General features: G+C 44.4%; 1 protein-coding gene and 1 long non-coding RNA gene across 2 annotated transcripts in view; one reads left to right on the top strand and one right to left on the bottom strand.

Moving 5' to 3' along the window:
• The window catches only part of KCTD1 (potassium channel tetramerization domain containing 1), a 178,060-nt gene extending 171,425 nt beyond the window's left edge, over positions 1-6,635 (bottom strand). Inside the window, exon 1 of the mRNA XM_032310238.1 lies at positions 6,519-6,635. Within this exon, the coding sequence (XP_032166129.1) occupies positions 6,519-6,527 (9 nt within the window). The 5' untranslated portion in view covers positions 6,528-6,635. The remainder of the gene's footprint in view (positions 1-6,518) is intronic.
• Positions 4,878-19,182, top strand: LOC116571831. The gene is made up of 3 exons (XR_004278011.1): positions 4,878-5,003; positions 15,388-15,503; positions 18,344-19,182. It is a non-coding gene; the product is annotated as an uncharacterized LOC116571831 (long non-coding RNA).
• Positions 19,183-21,842: the final 2,660 nt, after the last annotated feature.

The following is a 21,842-nucleotide window of genomic DNA, read 5'->3' as shown; positions in this document are numbered from 1 at the left end:
CATCCTCAAAACTACCCTAGGATTTATTACCTCATTGACAATGATCTTATTTCATTTATAAATATCTAATATTTTATATTATTAACCCATTTCTAGTGACTACTCGTGTGTCATTTACAGTTGAGAAAATTGAAGCTTAGGGAGATTAAGAAACAATACGGTCACAAAGAGCAGGAGTAAGATTTGGTTGTGGGGAGTGGGAGTGAGTGGGTGGAGAGAAGGACTGACAACATGAAAACAATATAGATTTTTTTTCCCCCATGTAGAGAGTCTGGGTCTTTCATTTCACACACATTTTCTGTTCCATTAGCTACAGATTTCCAGCAAAGTTAAAGTGCTACACAACACTCAGTAATGTAGCAGCAGAAGCTTTGGAAAGATTGATCGGGAAGGCTATCCCTTCCTCTAGCAAGCATTTGAAATCTATCCAGTTAACATTCTCTTCAGTTCTTAGCTCTTCTGAAGAGCAGGCTTGGTGTCGGCAGCAAGCCCTGAATTGTAGTTGGTTCTCACCGGTTGGGAAACGAATCCCCATCGTGGTGGGCGTGAAGAATACTCATTTGTTCTCTCTCACATGTAATAGTGGGGTGCAGGGGCAGGTGCTGGTGGGGGATACCAGGGCAGGTGGGGCAGGGAGAAGAAGCGGGAGGATGAACAGAAGAAGCTGATGGCGGAGAAGAAAAGCACTCTGTGCCAGTGCCTATGAAAAGTGCTCGAACAGCATCTACTGGATGGAAGGCTAGACGTGTAGGTGGGACAGCTGAGTGACAAGTGGTGAGTAGGGGTTTGTAATCAGCCTGCTGGGTTAAAATCCCTGCAGCGCCACTAGACTTAAGCTTTGACCTCAGACAGGTCACGTCATCTTTCTGTCCCTTAGTTCTTTCCCCTGGAAGATGGGGTTGCCTCACGGTGTTGTTCTGGAGGTTTAGTGAAGCAGTCCAGACTGCCCTCTGCTCCTTGCAGCAAGGGGCCAGAATTTGGACAGATCCTTCAGAATAATGTGCCCTTTAGGCTTGCCTGATGCTACTTATTTCCACATTCGTTTGCTGTACATACTCATATTTTGTCTCTCCACAATCCTATAAAGCAGGTTGGAGAGTTATTATCATTCCCATTATTTATAGAAGAGATGCATCTCCAGGTGTTTGGGTTGAAATGAAGATGTCTTTCCAAGCAGAGCCTGCCCTCAGGACCAACCACATGAGAACTCCCCAATCCCTTCTGCAAAGAGCATCCCATGCAACTGCATTTGTGTATCAAACTCCTATGCTGAAAGTGATTTTCAGATTCTTTCCTGGAAGTAAATGAAAGCTGAATTTCTAGGTAGGAGCTCCAGCCTGGGATGTCCCGGAAGGAAAACCACCAGAAAGGAGAAAAGAAAGCTATTCTAAGCATTCATGGCAGGTTTCTTTTGCTGAAATTTGCTTTCTTGTAAGTTTTGATGTTGAAAGAGAAACGGAATATCTAATTTTAAGATTACTTTAAACTTAACTATTCATCAGCTTAACTATTCATTATTTTGGTGGTGAATTCCATACTGGGCAAAACGTTACCTCCTGATTGTTGTACATGCTTGGGAAGTGTGATGTGAGGCCAGGAGCTTTAGAGAAATAAAAACGAATGGAAAGAATGGACAAGGTATTAGAAATACCACAGATCGTGTCCCATTTCACTATGAAAGTGTTGTATTGGGTCAACACTAGCCAAGGATCAGGACCAAGAGTTAGGGACGTGGGAGGGGGACACGTGCCCTGAAATCTAAGGGGGAGAAAGCAGAGCGGAGTCAACTCAAAATCAGACCCAACATGCGTCACTGTGTTAAGGTCCTTCAAGGTTGTCAGTGAACGATTTATGATCCTTGTGCCACTTCTTTGTATGTAAATGGGCTTTTAAAAAGCAATAGTCAAAGGAGTTTTCTAATCATTTAATACATGCTTATGACATTTTTAACCTAATTCTTTGCACTATAAGGCACAGACTTGATTTTCTTGCAGAAGGTGAAACATAAGCCTATTCCAATGATGAATTCCAACTTAGCTGGCGTCGGATCAAGGGGACATCACCTTGAGAAATGAAAAGGCACCCTGGATAACGAGGTTCAGAGCAGGGAGATCCGTGCCCGCCGCAACAGAGGCTTCGTAGGCGGCTGTCCCAACAGGCGGAGTCAGGAGTGACGCAGGTTTCCCTCATGAAATCAGTTACACGGGATGTGAATGAGGCTCCCCTTTGCACCACCGCTCCTCATCCTGGCTACTGCAAGTGAAGTGCAAGGTACACAGCCTACCCAGTCTTCACAATCCCAGCGTCTTTCCAGTTACCATGTCAGAAACCGAGGCATCCGCTTGCCATCTCGCTCTTTGGACACCGCTAAACCAATCCTTTTACTACATTCTGTCAAGTTTTATCTTCCACAAACACCTTGAATCCTTCCATCCGTCTGTTTCCCCTGCCACTGCCTGAACCTTGTCTCCGTCTTCTCTTGCCCAGATGATGGTTAGAGCCTCCCAAAGACTATGCCTTGCCCACTCCTGGTGCCACAATTCACTGCCCACAGTGACATCAGAATTATCCTTTTAAGACACAGACCTGATTATGTCCCTTTTCCTTCAAAGCTCTAATTGTTGTTCAACTGTTTGATTAACATCTGTCTCTCTATGTGAATCATAAGCTCGGGGAGATGGGGACTCTGAATGCCTTTTTCTCGCCACCGTGTCTCTGGGCATCCGGCACAGGGTTGCGTATACAGCAGGCACAAAACAATAGCTGATGAAATCAATGAATGAACTGAATGAATACTGCCTTGTTATTCTTAAAGGATAATCTCTCAGTGTTGCTTTCTGCACGGTTATCTCAAATCAAACTCATCAACACGCTTAACATGATTTACATCTAGTACATTCTTATGAATGAAAAGCCAGAGTGCCTAAGAAAATTGAATTGTTTCTCACTTCTGCATGAGTAAGCTATTAAAATAAGCAAACGTGCTAGCATCTGAAATTTTCATTTTCATTCCCAAGATGGTTCATCCTAAAGACGGAGAGACTAAGAGCTCTCCTCGCTTGGGAGACTATAAACTGCAATCCCAAAGAAGGTTCAGAAATACAGTTTAAGATCCAACTAAATAAAAGGCCTGATGAGTTGATGGTTCACAAATAAATATTCTCTGATGTCTCAAATGTGATGTAAATGGAAAAGATCTTAGCAGAAAACATCACATTTCAGAATGAGGAAACAATCATTCTGATTTTAAAATGTGGAGACAAGAAAGCATTTGTGCAAGTAACTTATTGCTAAACCTAGAGCTACATGGAAGTTTAATTTTCAGAAAGTTCTTGGATACAATACATCTTTCGCTAATTACTTTTACATTTAAGAACAAATTGCTTTGGATAAATAATTGTATGCCGAAAGGTCCACAATGCTATTCAACAAATGGAATAATACATTTTCATCATCATCTAGTAGAAGTCCTAATGCATTTACTTTCCTAGTACTTAGGTAGTATAATTCGTACCATAATTACTGAATATTCTCTGAAATAAATACCTCACATCAGAGTAATGTGGGTGGTCAGTAAATCACTATTACTTAAATAAGGTTGAACAGAGCTATCACCAAGCACCCCTACTACGCAAGCCCTGGCAAAGAATTACAAACAAGAACATCTTACAGCTAGAAGAGAGACCTCTAGTGTGTGTTGGAGAACTTTATATTGTGCTTCAGGCATAATTAATACAGCAAAATCACTGCAGTCATTTTGAACACTGTGGTGGGAGAGTTTTTGCCAACTCGCATTCACGCTTAATTCATTTCAACATTTCTTCCCAGCAAATGTATGCTATGTTTGCCTAGTGACTTTCTTTTTTTATCAACATAGTGCCTAAACCAATGAAGTTTTCTCCGTGATGCAAAGTTTTAAAATTCAGCGGTCACCTTTGCAGCCTCATCAGTAAACATGAAACCTACTGTCATCAGAACAGTTGCTAACAACTCTTTGCAGTCGAGCCGCAGCAGGACTCCTGAGCCAAATCGTGGCCGCCAGTGTGCGGTCTCCTGCACACCAGCCCCTCATGGTAAGCCAAATGCCACACAAAAATAAACACCAGGGATACACCGACACATTGCCCATTATCCAGGAGACAAATTGATCCACTACTATTTCACATTCACCAAGTAGGTTAGCTATTAGTTGCCACAGATTTCCCACATATGCAGGTAAAATTCCTTGATGCAAAATCAGATTTAATGAATCAGGCTAGGGCATCAGCCTCAGCCTTTTAAAAATCCCTTATTTTCTCCTTTTCCACATTAAAAACACATTTGAGATAAACACAGAAGATGTTTCTCTAAAAAACACACATACACACAAAACAGGAGGTCTCTTAAGGAGTCTACTGCTGAGAAGGTAAAAGCATTTTGCTCATTTTTAATTTGCTAAAACAATCCAAGCATGCTTGGTACCCAGAGGGTATTCTCAAATAAACTTGTATCTCTAGCTGCCAGCTTAGTTGATTGAAAACAGAAGGCAAACGTTTCTTAAAGAATGAGTATGTTAAACTGTTATGTCTCTCCCAGTTCCAGCAAGGAGACACACACACACACACACACACACACACACACACACACACACACACGTGTCAAGGATTTGCTTGAAAGCAGCCGCCAGTTCTCTATGATCTAAAAGGTAATGCAGCATTTACACCAAATTACTGCTGCCTACCGCGGTGCCCCTCTTAGCGAGGAAGCCCGTGCCAGGCGGACACTGGACAGTTCCTGTGTGCTGTTCGCCACGCACAAAGCCGACGGCCCCATTTGCAACTTGGCTAACTTAGTTGGCGCCCGCCCAGCTAGCCCCCGAAGCGCGGCCACGGTGAAAACGTTCTTATCCCAGAAAATCATTTCCACGACAGTGCAAGTGTTCGAAAGCACAAAGGCAGACACTGCCGACCCGCTCTAGCTAGGAAGTTTCGGTACTCGGGCGGCTGGGTGGATCACGCGTCCAGGTAAGGGATTCCGGCATCGCACGTCTGGTGGCCTCTTCCCGGATGTTTTGGGGGCTCGACCTCACTTTTAACGCCAATTCACCAGAACGCACCCCCGCTCCCCACCCCCCCCGCGTTTTTTCCAGGAGGCTCGGACTCTTTTTTATTTTCCAGCCAGGTCCCTCTGGGGGGCGGGAGAGGAAGCACACTTCACATTTCCATAAAGAGGGGCGGCGGGGGTGGGGGGTGCAGGGCGGAAAGAGGTCAGAAAGGAGCCAAACTGCATCCCTCCCGCCCACCTCTGTGCCCCAAGCGCTGGTTCGGGCGTTGGAGACCGGAGGCGGCCAGGAAACTCTGTCCCTTTAAGGGAACCTTGGCCGCCAGAAGGGGAGGGAAGGATGCGGGCTCCGGACTCGGACTGGGCGCTGCAGGCACCGCGGAGCAGAGGCGAGCGCAGCAAAACCACAGCCATTACCTGCAGCGCTCACATCCTTCCCCCACCCGAGCGCCCCCTCCCCCGTCCCCGCCTCCCAAGGAGACTTCTAATCCGGAGCATGTGCCGTGCCCTTTATCGGGGAGGAGGTGGGGAGGAAGAGGAATGAGAGCTTTTTAAAAATAAATGAAACGTTTGCACCCGGGGGTGGGGGTGGGGGGCTGGAAAAAGGAGGGGGTGGTGGGAGGGGGCTTTAAAGGCGCCCGGGTGGGCGGAGGCGGCGAATCCGGATCAGCCCGGCCGGAGACGGACGGCGGACTGCGCTGGGCACCGGCTGCGGCTCACAAAGGGGAGAGGCGCGCTCCGGCCCGGGCAAAAGGGGAAGGACAAACCGCCTCGGGGCCCGATCGGCTCCGCAGCCACAATGGCGTCTTTCACGGGGCATCCGGGGGCGCCGCCGAGGCTGCGGGCGAGGAGGGGGCGGCGGGCCCCCACCCCCGGCAGGAGGCAGGACCGGAGCCCCGGGCGCCGCCGCCCCCGCGCACCCCGCAGGGCGCTGCGCTCGGCCGGCGGCGGTGGCGGCGGTGGCGGCGGCGGGTGGCTCTCGGCGGGGCTGCTGTGCGGGCGCGGAGCTCTGCGCCGGGAAGAAAGGAACGCGCGCGGCTCGGCAGGGAGGGAGGGGTGAGGGGAGGGCGGGGGAGAGCCGCGGCGAAGCGGCCGCCGGGGAGGCTGGCGCGCGAGCGGCGGGCGGGCGGCGCTGGCACGGGCTCCGAGAGCCGCGGCGTCTCCGCGCCCAGATCCGGAACCGGGCCCGGGCGCGCGGGCTCCCGCCGCCCCGGCCCCGGCCCCGCCGGCCGCGCCCGCTCCGCCCCGCTCGCGCCCGCTCCTGCTCGAGGAAGAAAGCCGAGAACCCGCAGCAGCAGCCCCGCCGCCGGCCCGAGCGGATCCAGAGCGGATCGCGAGCCGCCGCGGCGGGCTGTGTGTGTGCGAGTGTGCCGCGCTCTCGCCCCATGCCTGGCACATGCGTAAAAGCGAGTTGCGCCCAAAGTCCCAGCCATACCCTCCTTAGCAAATAATAACAAACCCAAACCGTCAGATCTTACCTGAAACATTGAAGCACAAAGTCTCTCTCCAAGTCCCCTTTTCCTTTTCCTCTCCCCCCTTTCCGATTTCTCTCCCAGCGATCTGCTCGGCTCGCCACACCAGAGAGAAATGCAATAGCTTGGCTAAGGTAGACAGAACAAAATACAGAGAAGAGTTGCTCCAGGGCTTTGAAACCCCTCAAGGCAAGGATCAGGATACAATTAGCTCATGCCTCTACCTCCAGTCTAAATCAATCTCCAAAATAAAACTTAAATCAAATTAACTGATCACAGGGCAGACAATTGATCTCCTTCAAAAATAAAGCTCTACGTATACGTATAGATAAATATACATATAAGAAAATTTTTTCCAGTTTTTTTTTGGGTGGAAAAACAATCTTATTCCAGCCTCCAACTTGCTTTTTACCCTCCTCTTGCACAGAAAAGCTGATTTTAATCGTTGTGATTAGTTTTGATGTAACGTTTCCGCGGGCGATTTCTGCAAATGGATGGAGTGTTTCTTTGCCAAAAGAGGGAAAAGCAGCAGATGATGATAATTATAAGGATTGTTGGTTGTTTCTTTTTATTTGTGTTTGGGGCTGTCTCTTCACTTTCTCAAGTTGACCTGACATTGCTGTTACGCTAAGGTCGCACAACTTGTTGATGTCTGATCAAAGGATAGGTGATAATTTGGCAACAGAGCCGCACATTTTTGGTTCCTTTGGCGACATAACGTCCCAAATGACGTGGATAAAAATAAGCACATGCAGTCTGCTTTGCCCCAATCAGGTCTGAATCAGCGCCTGGGGGTGATACACAAACTCATTTCAAATGTTCAACCATGCAGAATTGCAAAAAGATTGAAGGAGTTACACCACATTTTTTTTAATAGCAAAATTAAAAGAAAACAAAACCTACATTAGGTGTAGCCAAAGACCTATCATTTAGGTTTTATTTGATCAACATTCTGAACATATCTTGCCTGCTCCCTTTTCTTTGCTTCCTCCACCTGGTACCTTTTTCCTGGGGGGGGGGGGGAGGCTGTGCTGAGGGGGAGGTTGTATAATTCCATTATTTGATGGAAGTGCTCAACAGAGCTAAAGAGACTCTAACATAAACACATTTCCCCAGCTTGCGACTCTGGTTCTGACCTCCCCCACTCCTCATCACTTCTCCTTCCTCTCTAGGTCTTTGTTCAAAGACCTGGTGCCTGAGCCAGTCCTAATCTTAATTCTTTGTAGTTAGAGTGGGATATTTGGTCGTAACTCTAGGGTCACCTCTCATTAGTGTTCTGTCCTTGCAGGATACTTTTTGAAATGGTATATTTTTTTGAGCCCTTCACAGTTCATTAATTCAAAGACTTTGCTGACATTTTCTTATGAAAAAGACCAGGCTGTAAGGCCAAGGCTACTAAAAAAAGGAAGGGAGAAAAGAAAAAAAAAAAAAACAAAAACTAAATAGAACCAGACGTGTCCTGTGCATACCTGCGATTGGCAGCATTTCCCAGGAAGTCTTTTTTAAACTCTCATCTTTCTTTTAAGGTAAGCGACTGCTGCAGGACCAGCAGAGAAGGGAAGGGCCAAGCTCTTTAAAAAGATCATCCATCAGATCTGTGTAATAATGACATGAGAGATTATTAACGTCATCATGAGAATCAGGGGTCTTGGTAGGTTTTGTTTGTTTGTTTTGTTTTTTTGTTTTTCACATAACAAGTTCTGGTTTGAGAATATCAGTGACATGCAAGAACAAAAAATGAATGGCTCACAAAACAACAGGAAACAAAATCGCATCTTTCTTTGCATGTTCTCCTTCTCTCCTGCCCTCCACACAAGGTAGATACATCCTCTGACCTGCAGTGGAGTTGTTTTCAATATTGGCAAGACTCTAGGTTCAATTGAATAAGAACTTTCTTCTTGCCCCCAAATGGCACATGAAACGTTAATACAGAAGCATGTGGAAAGAAAAGAGAATGATAGGACTTAATACATTGAAGGTGTGGCCTGAAGTGACTTTTATTAAAGTCTGGAGAGCCTCCTGTCATTGTCTTGGGATGCTAGAGCTGGACAGATCATTTGTGGACATCTAGTTCTTGAAATCATTTCACATATGAGGAAGTGGAAGAAGCTTGCCCAAGGTCACACGAGTCAGTGACAGTCAGTGACAAGGCCAAGATGAGGTCTGGAAAGGCAGGACTAGAACCAAGGTGAGTGGTGCCCCTTTGAAGCTTTTTAGGCTGTTTAATTTAATGGCTTAAAACCATACTTTCAGCATTCCCTTTCTGCAGTTTGTCCTAACAACCTGTTAACACCTTCTTTCAAATATCTCTGATGGCAGCAAATCCTTGGCCTTTGACATTTAACTTTTGTAGCACCACGCTCCCTCCACCTCCCCCAAATTAGTACCAGGTCTGGGAATGAGTGAATAATGAAGATGGCTTATACTATTTAGATTCCAAAAAAAGAAAATATGACAAAACACAGCGAGGCTAATTTTCTAATTAGTACTTAAATAAACTAAAGACTAGTAGCAAAATATTTTAAGCAGCGGAATTAACTGAGATTTCGATTTCCAAGATAACTGCTCTGAAGAGGATAATATTCACTAGAGCAAACTGAGTTCTGAAATGTTCATTTGCAAGGTGTTTAAATACCTCAGAATGGCATCACTTAGAGGAAGGACGTTCTTTTGAAGCTGTAAGTGACTGATGTTTTAAAGTGATCCATCCATTCGGCTGATTGCTTAATTTGCCATAATCCCAGTGACAAATGGGCCACAGAGTAAGTTATCGTGGAGAGGATCTTCATTTTCTTGTAGTTTGAAGGGGACTCAAAGTTGAGACTATGAGGATTCAGAAGGAAAATTCATTTTGTATCAGGGAAAACAAAGAGAAGAAACAAAGAAACCAAGGATGGGGGACAACTGACTTTAAATTCTAAGATAGATTTCTTTCTTTCTTTCTTTTTTTAAATGAAATGGCACGTGAAAAGCAGGGTCCATCTCTCGCCTGGTATAAGACACGAATTTACCAACTTTGCTTCAGTCAGCCCCTGCCATCACGAAATTACCCAAAAGTATTTTTTATCCGATTATTATCTGTGCAAGTGAACGTGTGCATTTTGTGAGCTCTACAGTGCTTTTTTGCCAATCATGAAGAAGTTGGGGGCAAAAGTATATTAAAAATCCTTCGAACCTCCTTTTTCAATAAATAGTTGAAGTGAGAGCAGCAGCCTAAAAACCGTTAGCAACACGGAAGACAATGGCAATAAAATCGTCAGCAAGAAAACAATCAGGAAGAAAACACAGACCTCTGTTTCCATCTTCCTGGGCCTCCCTATCAAAATGAGTTCCGCCAGTTTTTAAGGCATAAAAACGATGACTGGATATTTTGAATTGAAACCAGGAGCTTGGTGGAAAAAAGTTGAGTGCCTGACCGTGGAGCAAGAGAAAACGGGATGTTCTTTAAGGGGCGCAGCAGTCCCTTTTCCCGTTAATGTGGGGACAGCTCATTTGGTCGCATGGTGGTCACTGAACCCTCAAATCACGAGTTGGCACAGAACGTCATGGCTTGGTCCAGGGGTAGCCCTGCGGTACATTCTTGGTGCCGATTTCACAAGATGTGGACATTAGTGGCTGAGATGAAATGTGAAATTGCAAAACCTTCCAGTGAAGCCAGACACCCAGGTCCAAGTTAAAAATCCCACTGCACTTTCCATTAGGAAGAAGAGAGAAGTGTCAGCGCCTGCGCTCAGCCTGGACATGCATGGACATTCTCGCCACCGCAAGGCAGCCACGGCTTCTCCCTCGGTGCCACCAGACAATATTTCCACCAGACCGTCAGCGCCATCCACCTATCCCTACCATGAGAGGCGCTGCTGTGCAGGAAGGCAAATTAGGTTATTTTATCTTCGAGTCAGTGTTTTGGAGGAAATCACCTGTTTTTTATCAATCAACCCGAAACTCCCTATAATACTGTGGAATGTGCACATTTTCCTGGAGTTGAATAGAGGCATTAATAAGCTCAAACAGAATGGGTTTGTGATTCCTGGAGATTTGGCCCCAACCACCACCTGTTTATAATTAGTCTCTGGAAAACATGATAGTTTTCTATATCACTGTCAATGTTAAGAGTCTGTAATATCTCACATTGGGAAGAAGTGGATCTTCTAATGGCAGCAGATTCTGCTGGCAAGCGTCAATTTCTGCTCTCCCATAATTCTGAACAGAAACAGATGCCAAGTCCTTATACTAAAGCCCTTAGACCCTTTTGGTCTTTTTTTTTTTTTTTAAGATTTTATTTATTCATTTGACACAGAGAGAGAGAGAGATCACAAGTACACAGAGAGGCAGGCAGAGAGAGAGGGGGAAGCAGGCTCCCTGCTGAGCAGAGAGCCCGATGGGGGCTCCATCCTAGGACCCTGAGATCATGACCTGAGTCGAAGGCAGAGGCTTAACCCACTGAGCCACCCAGGCGTCCCCCTCTTTTGGTCTTTTAACAAAATTTCTTCTCTGGCTGTGCAGCGTGAATACTGGCCATAACCTCACATTGTGAAGCAACACAGATGAATTCAGAAATAAAACTTGACGGTGGCCAGATACCTCGATTACCATTTTAGACAGAGGAAAACAAAAGAAAGATATTTATGCAATAGGAGATACCGAATTTAATGATATTTCCATGGATGATCTTTTTTGACGAGAATAGCTTAGCCTCATTTTATTTATTACTTCATCTCGAAATCACATGGACACCTCACCTTTTCATGTCAAATAATGGGGAAAATGAGATTTTCTTCAAGGTAAATCTAGCCGTGAACAATCCTAGGTCTGTCGATGCTGCTTACTAGGGAAAACTCTGTTCCTTTGAGCATCCTTGATTCTGACAAGACTGCCTCACACATATAAAACAATTAATTAAGCATTGTGTGTAATTGTTGGTATAAGAAATGGGGCTGGACCACAATTCTGCCACAAATCTCTTTCTTTATAATTATTTATGTTTTCTCTTTCAGGAATTACAAAACAAGTACAAGCAAGTGCTTTAAAAGCAAAATTTTTTTTAAAAAAAGGAAATATGGTTTTGAATATTAGAGGAAATGACTTTCAGGGCTCATTCAAATCTCTAAGAAGTAGTCCAATCAATCAGTCGTATATTGTTGTACCCAATTTCTACATTCTCCAACTTAAGTGTATTCTTCCTTCCCAAGCATTTGACTTCATCCTTTTCAGCTTGTTCCCTGTCATCTGTGAGGCTATCCATTTTAAAGTGATGCCGTGGTTATTTTAAGGAGGCATTTTTAATAAGGCAAACATTTCATTAGCTATTTTGTTCTCTTTCTTGTTTCAGTGCCTCATCGTGAACTAGCTGGCGTTGAAAGGTACTTCTATTTGCAGGGAAACGCGTCTCATGCACAGCCCATTCGGTAGAGAACCACTTAGCTTTGCTTCACTGTTCTTCTGTCTGAACCAAAGCTGTTCATGAGAAACCCCATAATATAATCAAGGCCCCTCCGGGGCACCATATACATTTATGTAAGTTATCTCTTCGTACATCCTTTGGGTGTCAGAACCTCTCAGCTTTGCTAACCATAAAAAGTCTGCCTTAAGCATATTACTAACTTTAAAACTCTAATGATATGGATGTCATATTTCAATTTTTAAAAAACCTTTCCCTGCTCCACCCTGAAAAAAAAACCCTATAAAACTTATTCAATGGGATCATCCTATGGTTAAAAACATAAAATTTATTTAAAAGAAAAAGAATCATGAATACATTCTAGTTTAAAAAAAGCAAACTCAAGAATAAAGAAAAAGAATCTGGCCCAAAAATAATAAACAGGAGACAAACATATTTGTCTCCAAGTTTTAGTAAGAGCCAGTATTAACAAATTGCTATAGGAATCAAGAATCTGTGTACTTTCTTTAAAGTTATCAAAAGAGAAAGCACTTTCTAGAGTCTTAATGAGTAAAAGCCCGATCAGTTAAAATGGGCACTGGGAGGTGGGGAGCAAATCGACAAGACTATTCCACATGGGCGTTTAAATGATTTCCACATTATTCTTAATAATAACGTTAATGATAGTAGTGATAAGAAACAATTATGAATGATGGTGGGGAACTTCCATTGTGTAAAGACCATCTGGCTATGAGAGTCAGACATGAAATTCTAAAATTAAATCCTCAATCTGTCCCTTTAAGGTTGCTTTGTAGATAATGGATATCTTAATTTTTTAAAAAGAAAAAAAAAACCCGTATCCATTGTACCGAACATATAGCAGCTCCCGCTGAGAACACAAAGCCTGTGTGTCTATTTCTTTTCTAATTGCTCATGTCCCTAAACAAAACAAAGGCTCTGTAAAAGAGCTTATAAGATAATGATAGTAACTCCTCAGTCTTTTATTGTTCTCTTCTGAAAAATTTTGATAGGTAAAACATTATTATGATCCCACTATTCGTCATTTCCCCAAAGTGGGGGACAAGAATTTCCCTACATTTTCTTCCCTACGGCAAAGCCTACTGAAAGGAATGTTTTTGGGTGGAAGGGTCTAAGTTTTTGGACTGCAACAAATGTATCATTTAAAACTTATCTTTGTGTCATAATGCAAAATATAAAAGAGAAAGCATATAACCCAGAACCTGGAAAATGATGTTATTATTTGATACACTGTTTTTGTTTTATTGATTATACTTAGAGTTTAGCTATGACTAATGTTTAGATTCTCTGGCCATATCAAAATGTAGTGGGGACAAAAGGACAAACATGACCCGATCCAACTTACATGGGTACCTGGAAAGAGTCACATTCATAAGGACAGACAGGAGACCAGTAGTTAGTGGGCCTGGGGGAGAGGAGGAAATGGGGAGGTATCTTTTAATGGCTCCATAGTTTTGATTGGGGAGAATGGAAAGATCCGGAGATGGATGGTGGTGATAGTCATATACCAACGTGAATGAGCTTAATGCCGCTGAACTGTATACTTAAACATGATTAAAACAGCAAATTTCATCTTGCCTCTAGTTTAGTGCATTACGACAACAGAACAGGAAAAGCTATACACAGATTATAACCAGTCATTTAGTTCTTGATTTTGTCAGGTCTATACTCACCTTTGGCTTCTTCGATCCCAAACAAATACAAACTGAAATAGTGAATGAACTTTCCGAAAAATCGGTTCTATGCCACAGATAGAGTAAGTAAAGCAAGAGGAATAAAATCAACCGTTTTCCTTATTCATAGGATGTCAAGCTCCCAGATTGAATGATGAACTCCCCCAGGCAGGTGAGTGCTTCCTCCTCTCCTTCCTCCTTCCCCCTTCTCTTTCCTTTTTCTATGAAGACTTTGACTCCTGGAGTTGCTCTCATGTCATGCCCCTTGGAAGGTCCCCTGAGATTCTCTGATGATCTCTTTCTAGACAGAACCGCGTTTCTGGGAGCTGTTGACATACCCTGATGCACTGGTGCCTTAGCCAAGCCCATAACCCAGATATATCAAGCATGTATCTGGGTTATGATACATGTTACAAAGATCATGATACATCTGGGTTATGATACATGATACAAAGATCAAACATCAGTTAGATCTTTCCGTCCTGTGAGTGAGCAGGAAAGGGAGGACTTTGCATGAAGGAAGAGTAACTATTGCTGGTGTGGTTGAACTTTTGTGTCGCATATGCCCACCCTCATTTTTGGAAGCAAGAGGAGGCAGGTAGGCAGGCGAGAAGCAGAAAATATCTTTCGCACGTTCCCGTGCTGTTGACTATCCATGCCGTCCTGTGCTGGGTCATAGTCCCTACAACGTAGCTCAGCTCCCAGGGTCTAATGCTGGACTGCCTGGGGGCTGAATGGACAAAAGAGCATTTGATATGTTCTCCATTTGTTGGTTACGAGTCATCTGTGTCCATTTAGTTTCATCTCACATCACATCTTCTCTTTCTCAGGCCTTCCCTCATCCTCTGTGGGTGACAAATAAAGGGAAAGGTGTTTTCCAACCAAGGCGAGTTCTAAGGGAACTTCATGGCCTAATTAGTTGGCTCTTAATTTCAGAGAAACTTGACTGTGTATGTTTCCTAATTAGACCAGCAAAACCTAATGCGGGTGCTGACACTGCCTTCCCCAGGCAAGTTGTGTACACAAAACCACGTCATCCCAAGGAAATTTCTCTTTATAATTACTTTGTCCAACTTAAGCTTCAGTGAAACTTGCACCTTTCACAAGATGAAAGCCTTGCACCCCCTGCCTGGTTATATGCACCACGTGTCACATCACAGAAAGTCCTTGCAGAAGTCTGTTTTCATATTTTAAAGTTGTTAAGATGCTTCCAGTTTTCTTCTCTTGGCCTGTAGTGTGTCTCTGTGTGCAGGATCATATGGATTATAGGTATAGATACACACATTTCCTTTTGAAGAAAGCAAAGGAAATTGTTCCTGCCCATAAAAGCAAATTCCATTTGTTTTAGTGAAACTAAAAGTTCCCAAACTGAATTGGATCCTGATCTGGGAAATCAGGTACCTAGCTTCCGGCAGAGGCCATTGTGTAATACATTAGGGCCAGGAAGAGGACACGCCCTCCCCCCAAGGCAGTTGTACCATTTTCTGTAGAGAAGAACTATGTCTCCCAAACCCCATGGGAGGTCTAATAGCCTAAAGCATCAGAATTGATTACCTCTGGCTTGCTTAATACCAAATGTCCTTGGTAGTTAGCAGAAGTTCTGGCTGGTACAGAATTCCAAACTCCACATCCATAGCCATGGTAGTATTTATCCGGACAATAACAGATGTTCCAAAAGAACAAGACTCCAAGTCACCAGCTCCTAATATTGAAGACAAGACGGTTGGCCACTCTGCCCGCAGCCTTCGAGTTATGCAGAGAGCTTGTTTCTCCCCTTCCCGCTCAGGAAAGATGCCTGCCACCGTACAGAGACAGAGATCCTCCTCCTCGTAAACTTCCTGACGACACAGACTTCTCTTGTTGATGGAAGGGGTCCGACCCTCAGCAGGAGATGCTCAGAAAGTAAGTAAATCCCTTCAGCGGTTTCTCCCTGCCTTTGGACTAAAGACCAGAATTTCTCGAGGCCCTGCCTGATCTGGCCCATCACCCTTTTGCACCCACATCAAGTGTCCCTCTTCCCAGTCTGGGTTGCCCCAATACCCTGGGGCTCCACTCCTAGCTTTCAGCTCGCTACTCCAGGATCTTTGCATGGGAGGCACGTTTTATACAAAGAATCTTCTTTCCCTCCTCTAACCTCTGAACGAACTCCTGTCATCCTTCATCTCGAATATCACTTCCTCAGGGAAGCCTTCCTTTTTCTCAGGACCTGCTCAGTGCTCTTTGTCATAAGCACTCATAGTTTACTGGAATTTTCTTTGGACTACTAGTTGATTTGTGCATTTCTTTGTTATTTGATTACCTTCTGCTTCCACAAGGTAGGAACTTCGTCTGTCTTTTTTGGGTCTCCAGGGCCTCACATAATGCTTGGCACACAGTTGGTGCCCGATAAATACTAGTTACCGAATGAATAAATGAAAGAGTGAATATGTTCGAAAAACAGCTAAAGGGGGGAGAAAAAGACTAAGATTGTTAATGGGTAGGTAAGGGGAGGAATAAGCACACTTGGGATTTGGTGATTTTATTAGTTTTGCATTAGTGGTTTTTGTTGTAGGTTTTCAAGGCCCTGGAGAACTTATCCTACAATCTATGACCTGCCCAAAAGAACTGAGAGCAGGGACTCCATCAGGAATTTGTACTCCAAGGCTCATGGCAGCCTTCTTCATAAGAGCCAGAAAGTGGAAACACTCAAATGCCCATTGATGGATGAACAGATACACAAAATGGGGTGTATACATAAAATGGAACATGATCCTGCCTTAAAAAGGAATGGCAGTTGGACACAAGCTACACCATGGGTGAACCTTGAAGATGTGTCAAATGAACAAAAGGGCAAATATTATATGATTCCACTTCTGGGAAGTACCCAGAGTTGTCAAATTTTATAGTGACAGAGAATTAAATGATGGCTGCCAGGGACAGGGGGAGGAATAAATGGGGAATTATAACATTTAATGGATACAGTTTCAGTTTGGGAAGATGGAAACACTCCAGACGTTTCTATCCAGGTGGATGGTGATAATGGTTGCATAAGGACCTGAATATATTTAATGCCACTGAACACTTAGAAATGGTTACTGTGGTAAGTTTTATGTTGTATATATTTTACCACTATTAAAACTAAAATTTAAACAATTAAAATTAAAACAAGGGAGTGCGAAATACACACACACACACACACAGACACACTCATACCTCTAAGAGTCCTTCAAGTTCAGAGTCCCTTTGCTTATAAGGAAGGGCCATTGTATCTAGATGATTCTGTTTGAAACTCACCTGTTTATTATCTTTCATTAGTTTCTGTTTTCAAATATCCAGTTTTTCCTCTTTGCCCTGACATTGAGTGGTGGCGTATCCTTTTCTTGGGGAGATGCCTTCTCATCTGACGCCAAGCGAACATGGAACATTGTCCCTCACAACAAAATATCAGCTCTTGACTTTAATCCCAGGTAGACATTGTATTTAGCCTGTTTTCATTTGGAAACATCTCTAGGAGAAACCAATACAGCCCTTATTTTTATACTTCCTCCAAATTTTTACGTTTAATTGGCTCTCAGATCCCAGCTACCATTTATCTATAGACATACATTGAAATACAAGACACGATTATCACATACAAGGCCAAATGTCGACTGTCCTTAAGATGATGCACAAAGGAATATGGCCAGGATGCGAATCTCTAAGTGACTCTCAAAGGCAGAATGATCATCTTCAATGCCGGTAAAAATATCTGTAGGTTTCCAGGACCCCAGCCCTGGAAAGGCTCACCTGACAAGTTTGGTGAAAATCTGCAACCGAAACTGTCACATGAGGGCATTTTAAAAAAGATTTTATTTATTCATTTGACACACACAGAGAGAGAGAGTGAGCGAGCACAAACTGGGGGAAAAGCAGAGGGAGAGGGAGAGGGAGAGGCAGGCTCCCCACGGAGCAGGGAGCCTGGAGACTTGGGGCTCCATCCCAGGAACCTGAGATCATGACCCGAGCCCAAGGCAGATGCTTAACCCAGTGAGCCACCCAGGTGCCGCACCTAAGAGCATTTTAATGCAGGTGAGCCCCAGTACACTGAAGAAGCAAACAAACGAAAAAGCAAACAGCGGACTACCTTGCTTGCCACCTTACAGGACAAAACCCTTAGAAGCTTTAGCAGCGTTTTCAACAGGTTGCCCTTTTTGTCTATTTTGTATCGTACCATTTGTAAGAGGCAAAAGAGGACCTTGAGATTGCCCTCAGTATGAACACAGTCCTCTGTGGGGGACAACTCCCCATAACCACTTTTTAGTTCCACAGCCAGTAGCTGGCAAATTCTGGAGGTTACCAATTCCATCGAGAATCCAAAGAAACCGCATATCCTCTCCCTTCCAATACGAACTCACATCATTTTCAGCATTCCCTTCGGACGGTTCTCGTCCCCTCAAAGCGCGTCTGTAGACTCCAGGTAAATTGCACTGTCCTCAACCCTCTTCCTCCCGGACAGGCCCTTTCCTCACTATTAGAGAATCATACAATTTCATATTTAAAGGGGGCTTTAGGGATCATGTAATTCAATCAAATAAAAGAAGAAACAGAGGCCCAGGGAGATTAAGTGACTGGTGTCACACTGGGTTATTAACCAAGCTACCTAGATGTAGTTGAAGGTACCTTTGAAGATGCTTGTTCATAGTTGTCTAGGAGATGTAACTAATGAGAAGGTGATCCAACGGACCCCATTTATATGTGCAGAATTTATTATTTTTTTCCCACAGAGTTTGTTGGGTATCACTTTGGAATCCATTGAGGCTGAGCATGCTTTTAAGAGTTGATCTGATACCATCCCGTCCTAGAGGAGTGTTTGTTTCAAAACCAGAAGTCCCAGACCCCTGAATCCAAACTGTACCTGCTGCTTCTGCCATCGTGCTTTCGTGTGAGTGGGTTTGATCAGGATACTCGGGGATGGAAGGTGTAGACGTGGGAATGCAGGACGAGATTATCCTGAGCCAGACCATGTGGCCAGGTTTTGGTGGCCGTGGGCTAGGAGTTGGAAGAAGATAAGAGAACAAACGCCCAAGCTACATGGCTCCTTCGTGGACACCTGAGACAGGTCATGCCGTATAGGGCATAAGGGCCAGGGTTGGTTCTGCCATTTCCTAGCCAGGTAATTTTGGCCAGATGAACTTGTGAGCATCAGTTAACTTCTGTGTGAAATGGTAGTAATGAATACCTGCTGTTCGATAGATAAGAGAGAACATGTATAAAGCCACAGGTATATGACACACAAGCAAAAAACTGCTCATGTGTATGTACATACGTATGTGTATGTACCTATGTACACGTATGTATGTGGTGTGTGTGTGTGTGTGTGTGTGTGTGTGTTGGGTTCCCAAAGAAAAGGCAAGGCTTTATAATATAAAACCTTGCTCAAAACAAAACAAAACAAAACAGTAACACTCTCTGTAACCCAAATTTCTCCCGTAAGGGTGATGTGAGTTTGGGTGTAGCACTGTCCATCTTTCCTTCCTTCTTCACTCGAACATTTTGGAAACAAGATGAAAGGAAATAGAGTACCTTTAGCTCATTTCCCACCTCTCAGAAAAATAAAAGCAGAACGTGTCAAACTAAAAAAATTGTTGTCAGGTCATTACGCCTTTATTAAATGTTTGATTTCTCTGGGACAACGTGGAGAAAGAACAGACCCAGCCAACAAAGTGTTCACTGTCTGGTTGAGAAGATAATGTTTTATACAGAAAACAATACCAGGTGCTGTGCCAACCATCACTAGCTCTTGTTTCAGAAGAAATGATCTGAGGGTCTGGGGTTGTCTTGGAAAGGCATCTTGGGAGGCTCCCTGGGCTGGTGTTTGGAAGTGGGTTTGGAGGCAGACAGATGGGGACGTGTCTCCGCTCTCTTGCCTGTATTTTAGTCTTGTTACTACATCTCAATGCTTAATTGTCTCATTTTGAAAAGGGAGAAATGACATTTGCTTTTTAGGGTGTTGTAAAGATTCAACAAGATAACAGCTACACAACACGAGGCACAGACGCCAGCACAGAGGAAAAGATCAAGAAATTGGCTGGACGTGTCCATTTCCCGTTACAAGTGAATTTTAGTAAGTGTTGAGGGTGCAGAGAAACCGAAGGTGGAAATATACAACGGTACAGCCATGTTGGAAAGCGGTGTGGCTGTCCCTCCAAATACTAAGGCTACCGTAGGACCCAACTTTAAGAGAATCGGAAACATACAAACACAAAACTTTTCCACTAATAGTCATAGCGGCTTTATTCATAAAAGCCCAAAAGTGGACACAGTCCCCATGTCCATGAATTGATGAATGGATAAACTAATAGATAAACACTGATGCATGGATAAATACTATTCAGCAACATGAAAAAAATGAAGTACCGATCGAGGCCAAAACATAAGTGAACCTTGGAAGCCAAATGAAAGAAGCCAGTCACAAAAGAACATATGTTATATGATCCCATTCGTGTGAATGCCCAGAACAGGCAAATCATCCATGGAGACCAAAAGTGGATTCGTGGTTGCCGGGGTGTGTGGTGAGGAGCTGGGGAGAAGGGAAAGGGGAAAGGGAGGCACTGCTGGTAGATTTGAGGTTTCTTTCTGAGGTGAGGAAATGTTCAGTGATGGTGGCATGAACTTCCAAATGTACGAAATGCCACTTTACATGAGTTGTAAATGAGTGAACTATGTAGTATGTGAAATATATCTCGCTAAATCTATTAAAAAAAAAAGAGGTGAAGCTTAAAAGAATGTGGCAGTTGGGCAGGCAGAAGGAGCAAGAGGACAGAGCACACAAGAAACGGACGTCATCTGTGTGTGGGAGCATGGGTTTGAGAGAATATTTGCAACCGAAGGATTGCGGGCAGGGACACACCAAGGTGGGCCATGCAGCAGTTCAGAGTCAACCTCAGAGGCAGTGTGAGGGGCTCTGACGTGGTAGGAAGGTCAGGGAAAGTAGAATTTTCCAGATTTCTCAGCATGTGGTTTGGATGGGGCAGGAAAGAAAAATCAGAGGCAGGTGAGCTGGAGTTAGCTTCTGACAGAAAAGGAGACTCTTCTGTGGGTGTTTGTGCTTGGCTGGGGTTGGGTCTGCCGTCCATGCCTCCGTCTGGAGGGAGGGACCCCTGAGGGTCATGGCTGTCGGGGGCGGGCGTACCTACGATCAAGGGGCAGGACAGCCCCGTGCGGGCTGCTTGGTGAATGTGAGTGGAGCTCCCCATCCTCTCTCACACAGCAGAATGTGAAAATTGTCCTAGGGGTAGAAAGATGCTCATTTTCGGTACAGAACAAACACAAATACGATATTTCATATCTTCCCTGCCATTTTCACCCTTCCCTGTAATTGGAAACTCTTGCCCCCAGTCTCACCTGTAGGAGTCTGTCTTCCAAGGTAGGATTCTCTTCCCCTCTTCAGCAAACCCTCTCTGTCTGCCTTCTTCCTCCCCTACCCCGCCTTCACATGTTCACAGAGTTTTATTTTATTGGTCAGTCCTTTTGATTAGCGGTGGTAAAGGAGCAGGGCGGAAGAGGGAAAGGGTGCTTCTGTTTCATTAATTTCTGATAAAGTGTGCAATGTTTAAAGGCTCCTTTCATAAATCTACACACTTTTCTGTTTCACGGCCTCCAATTTACCTCCTCTTTCAGGCTTTGGTTGTGTGCTCAGAGGCACGAGACCCTGAACATCTCCACACGGTGTCTTCACAGCCTCCAGCAGTTTCAGAGGATTGAGCTTCTCTTTGCCCCTCAGCTTGCTATTAACCATTTTCTCCTTATTCCTGGATGTTGCCCTTTTCCCTCAAGTTCACTGCTGCAGATTTTCTCCTGGGAGCCACCCTCAATTATAATATCAAACCTAGTTCTTGTGGCGATCTAGCTGCCCACTGTAGCTCCCACGCTCAGACTTCCAGCTGGCATATGCAACTCCATGGACCCACTCCTCCTCCCTGGTAGATGCCCACGCAAGGTGCACTGAGGGGAGTCGTTCATAAGACACTGCCTCTTATCTCATCTCCCCCAGCACCCCAGAATGCCCCACAGGAAGAACCCCAGACACTCTTGGTGGTTCTAACTACTATTGTTGTCTTCAACAACTCGAGTTGTTCTCAGTGACCAGGTGTACACATATTCCTTTAAGATATAAAACAAAAGGGTTTGGATGAGTGGGCTTGGAAACCTAAAAGCTTTTCTATTTTGGTAGGTTATTTCCCCCTCTGAGACACATACAACTTGGACTGTTGAGGTTTGGGG

Source organism: Mustela erminea, chromosome 13 (assembly GCF_009829155.1).
Source record: "Mustela erminea isolate mMusErm1 chromosome 13, mMusErm1.Pri, whole genome shotgun sequence".
Classification (NCBI taxonomy): Eukaryota; Metazoa; Chordata; class Mammalia; order Carnivora; family Mustelidae; genus Mustela; species Mustela erminea.
Note: the sequence above shows the minus strand (reverse complement) of the source record. Positions and strands in the feature narration are given on the sequence as shown.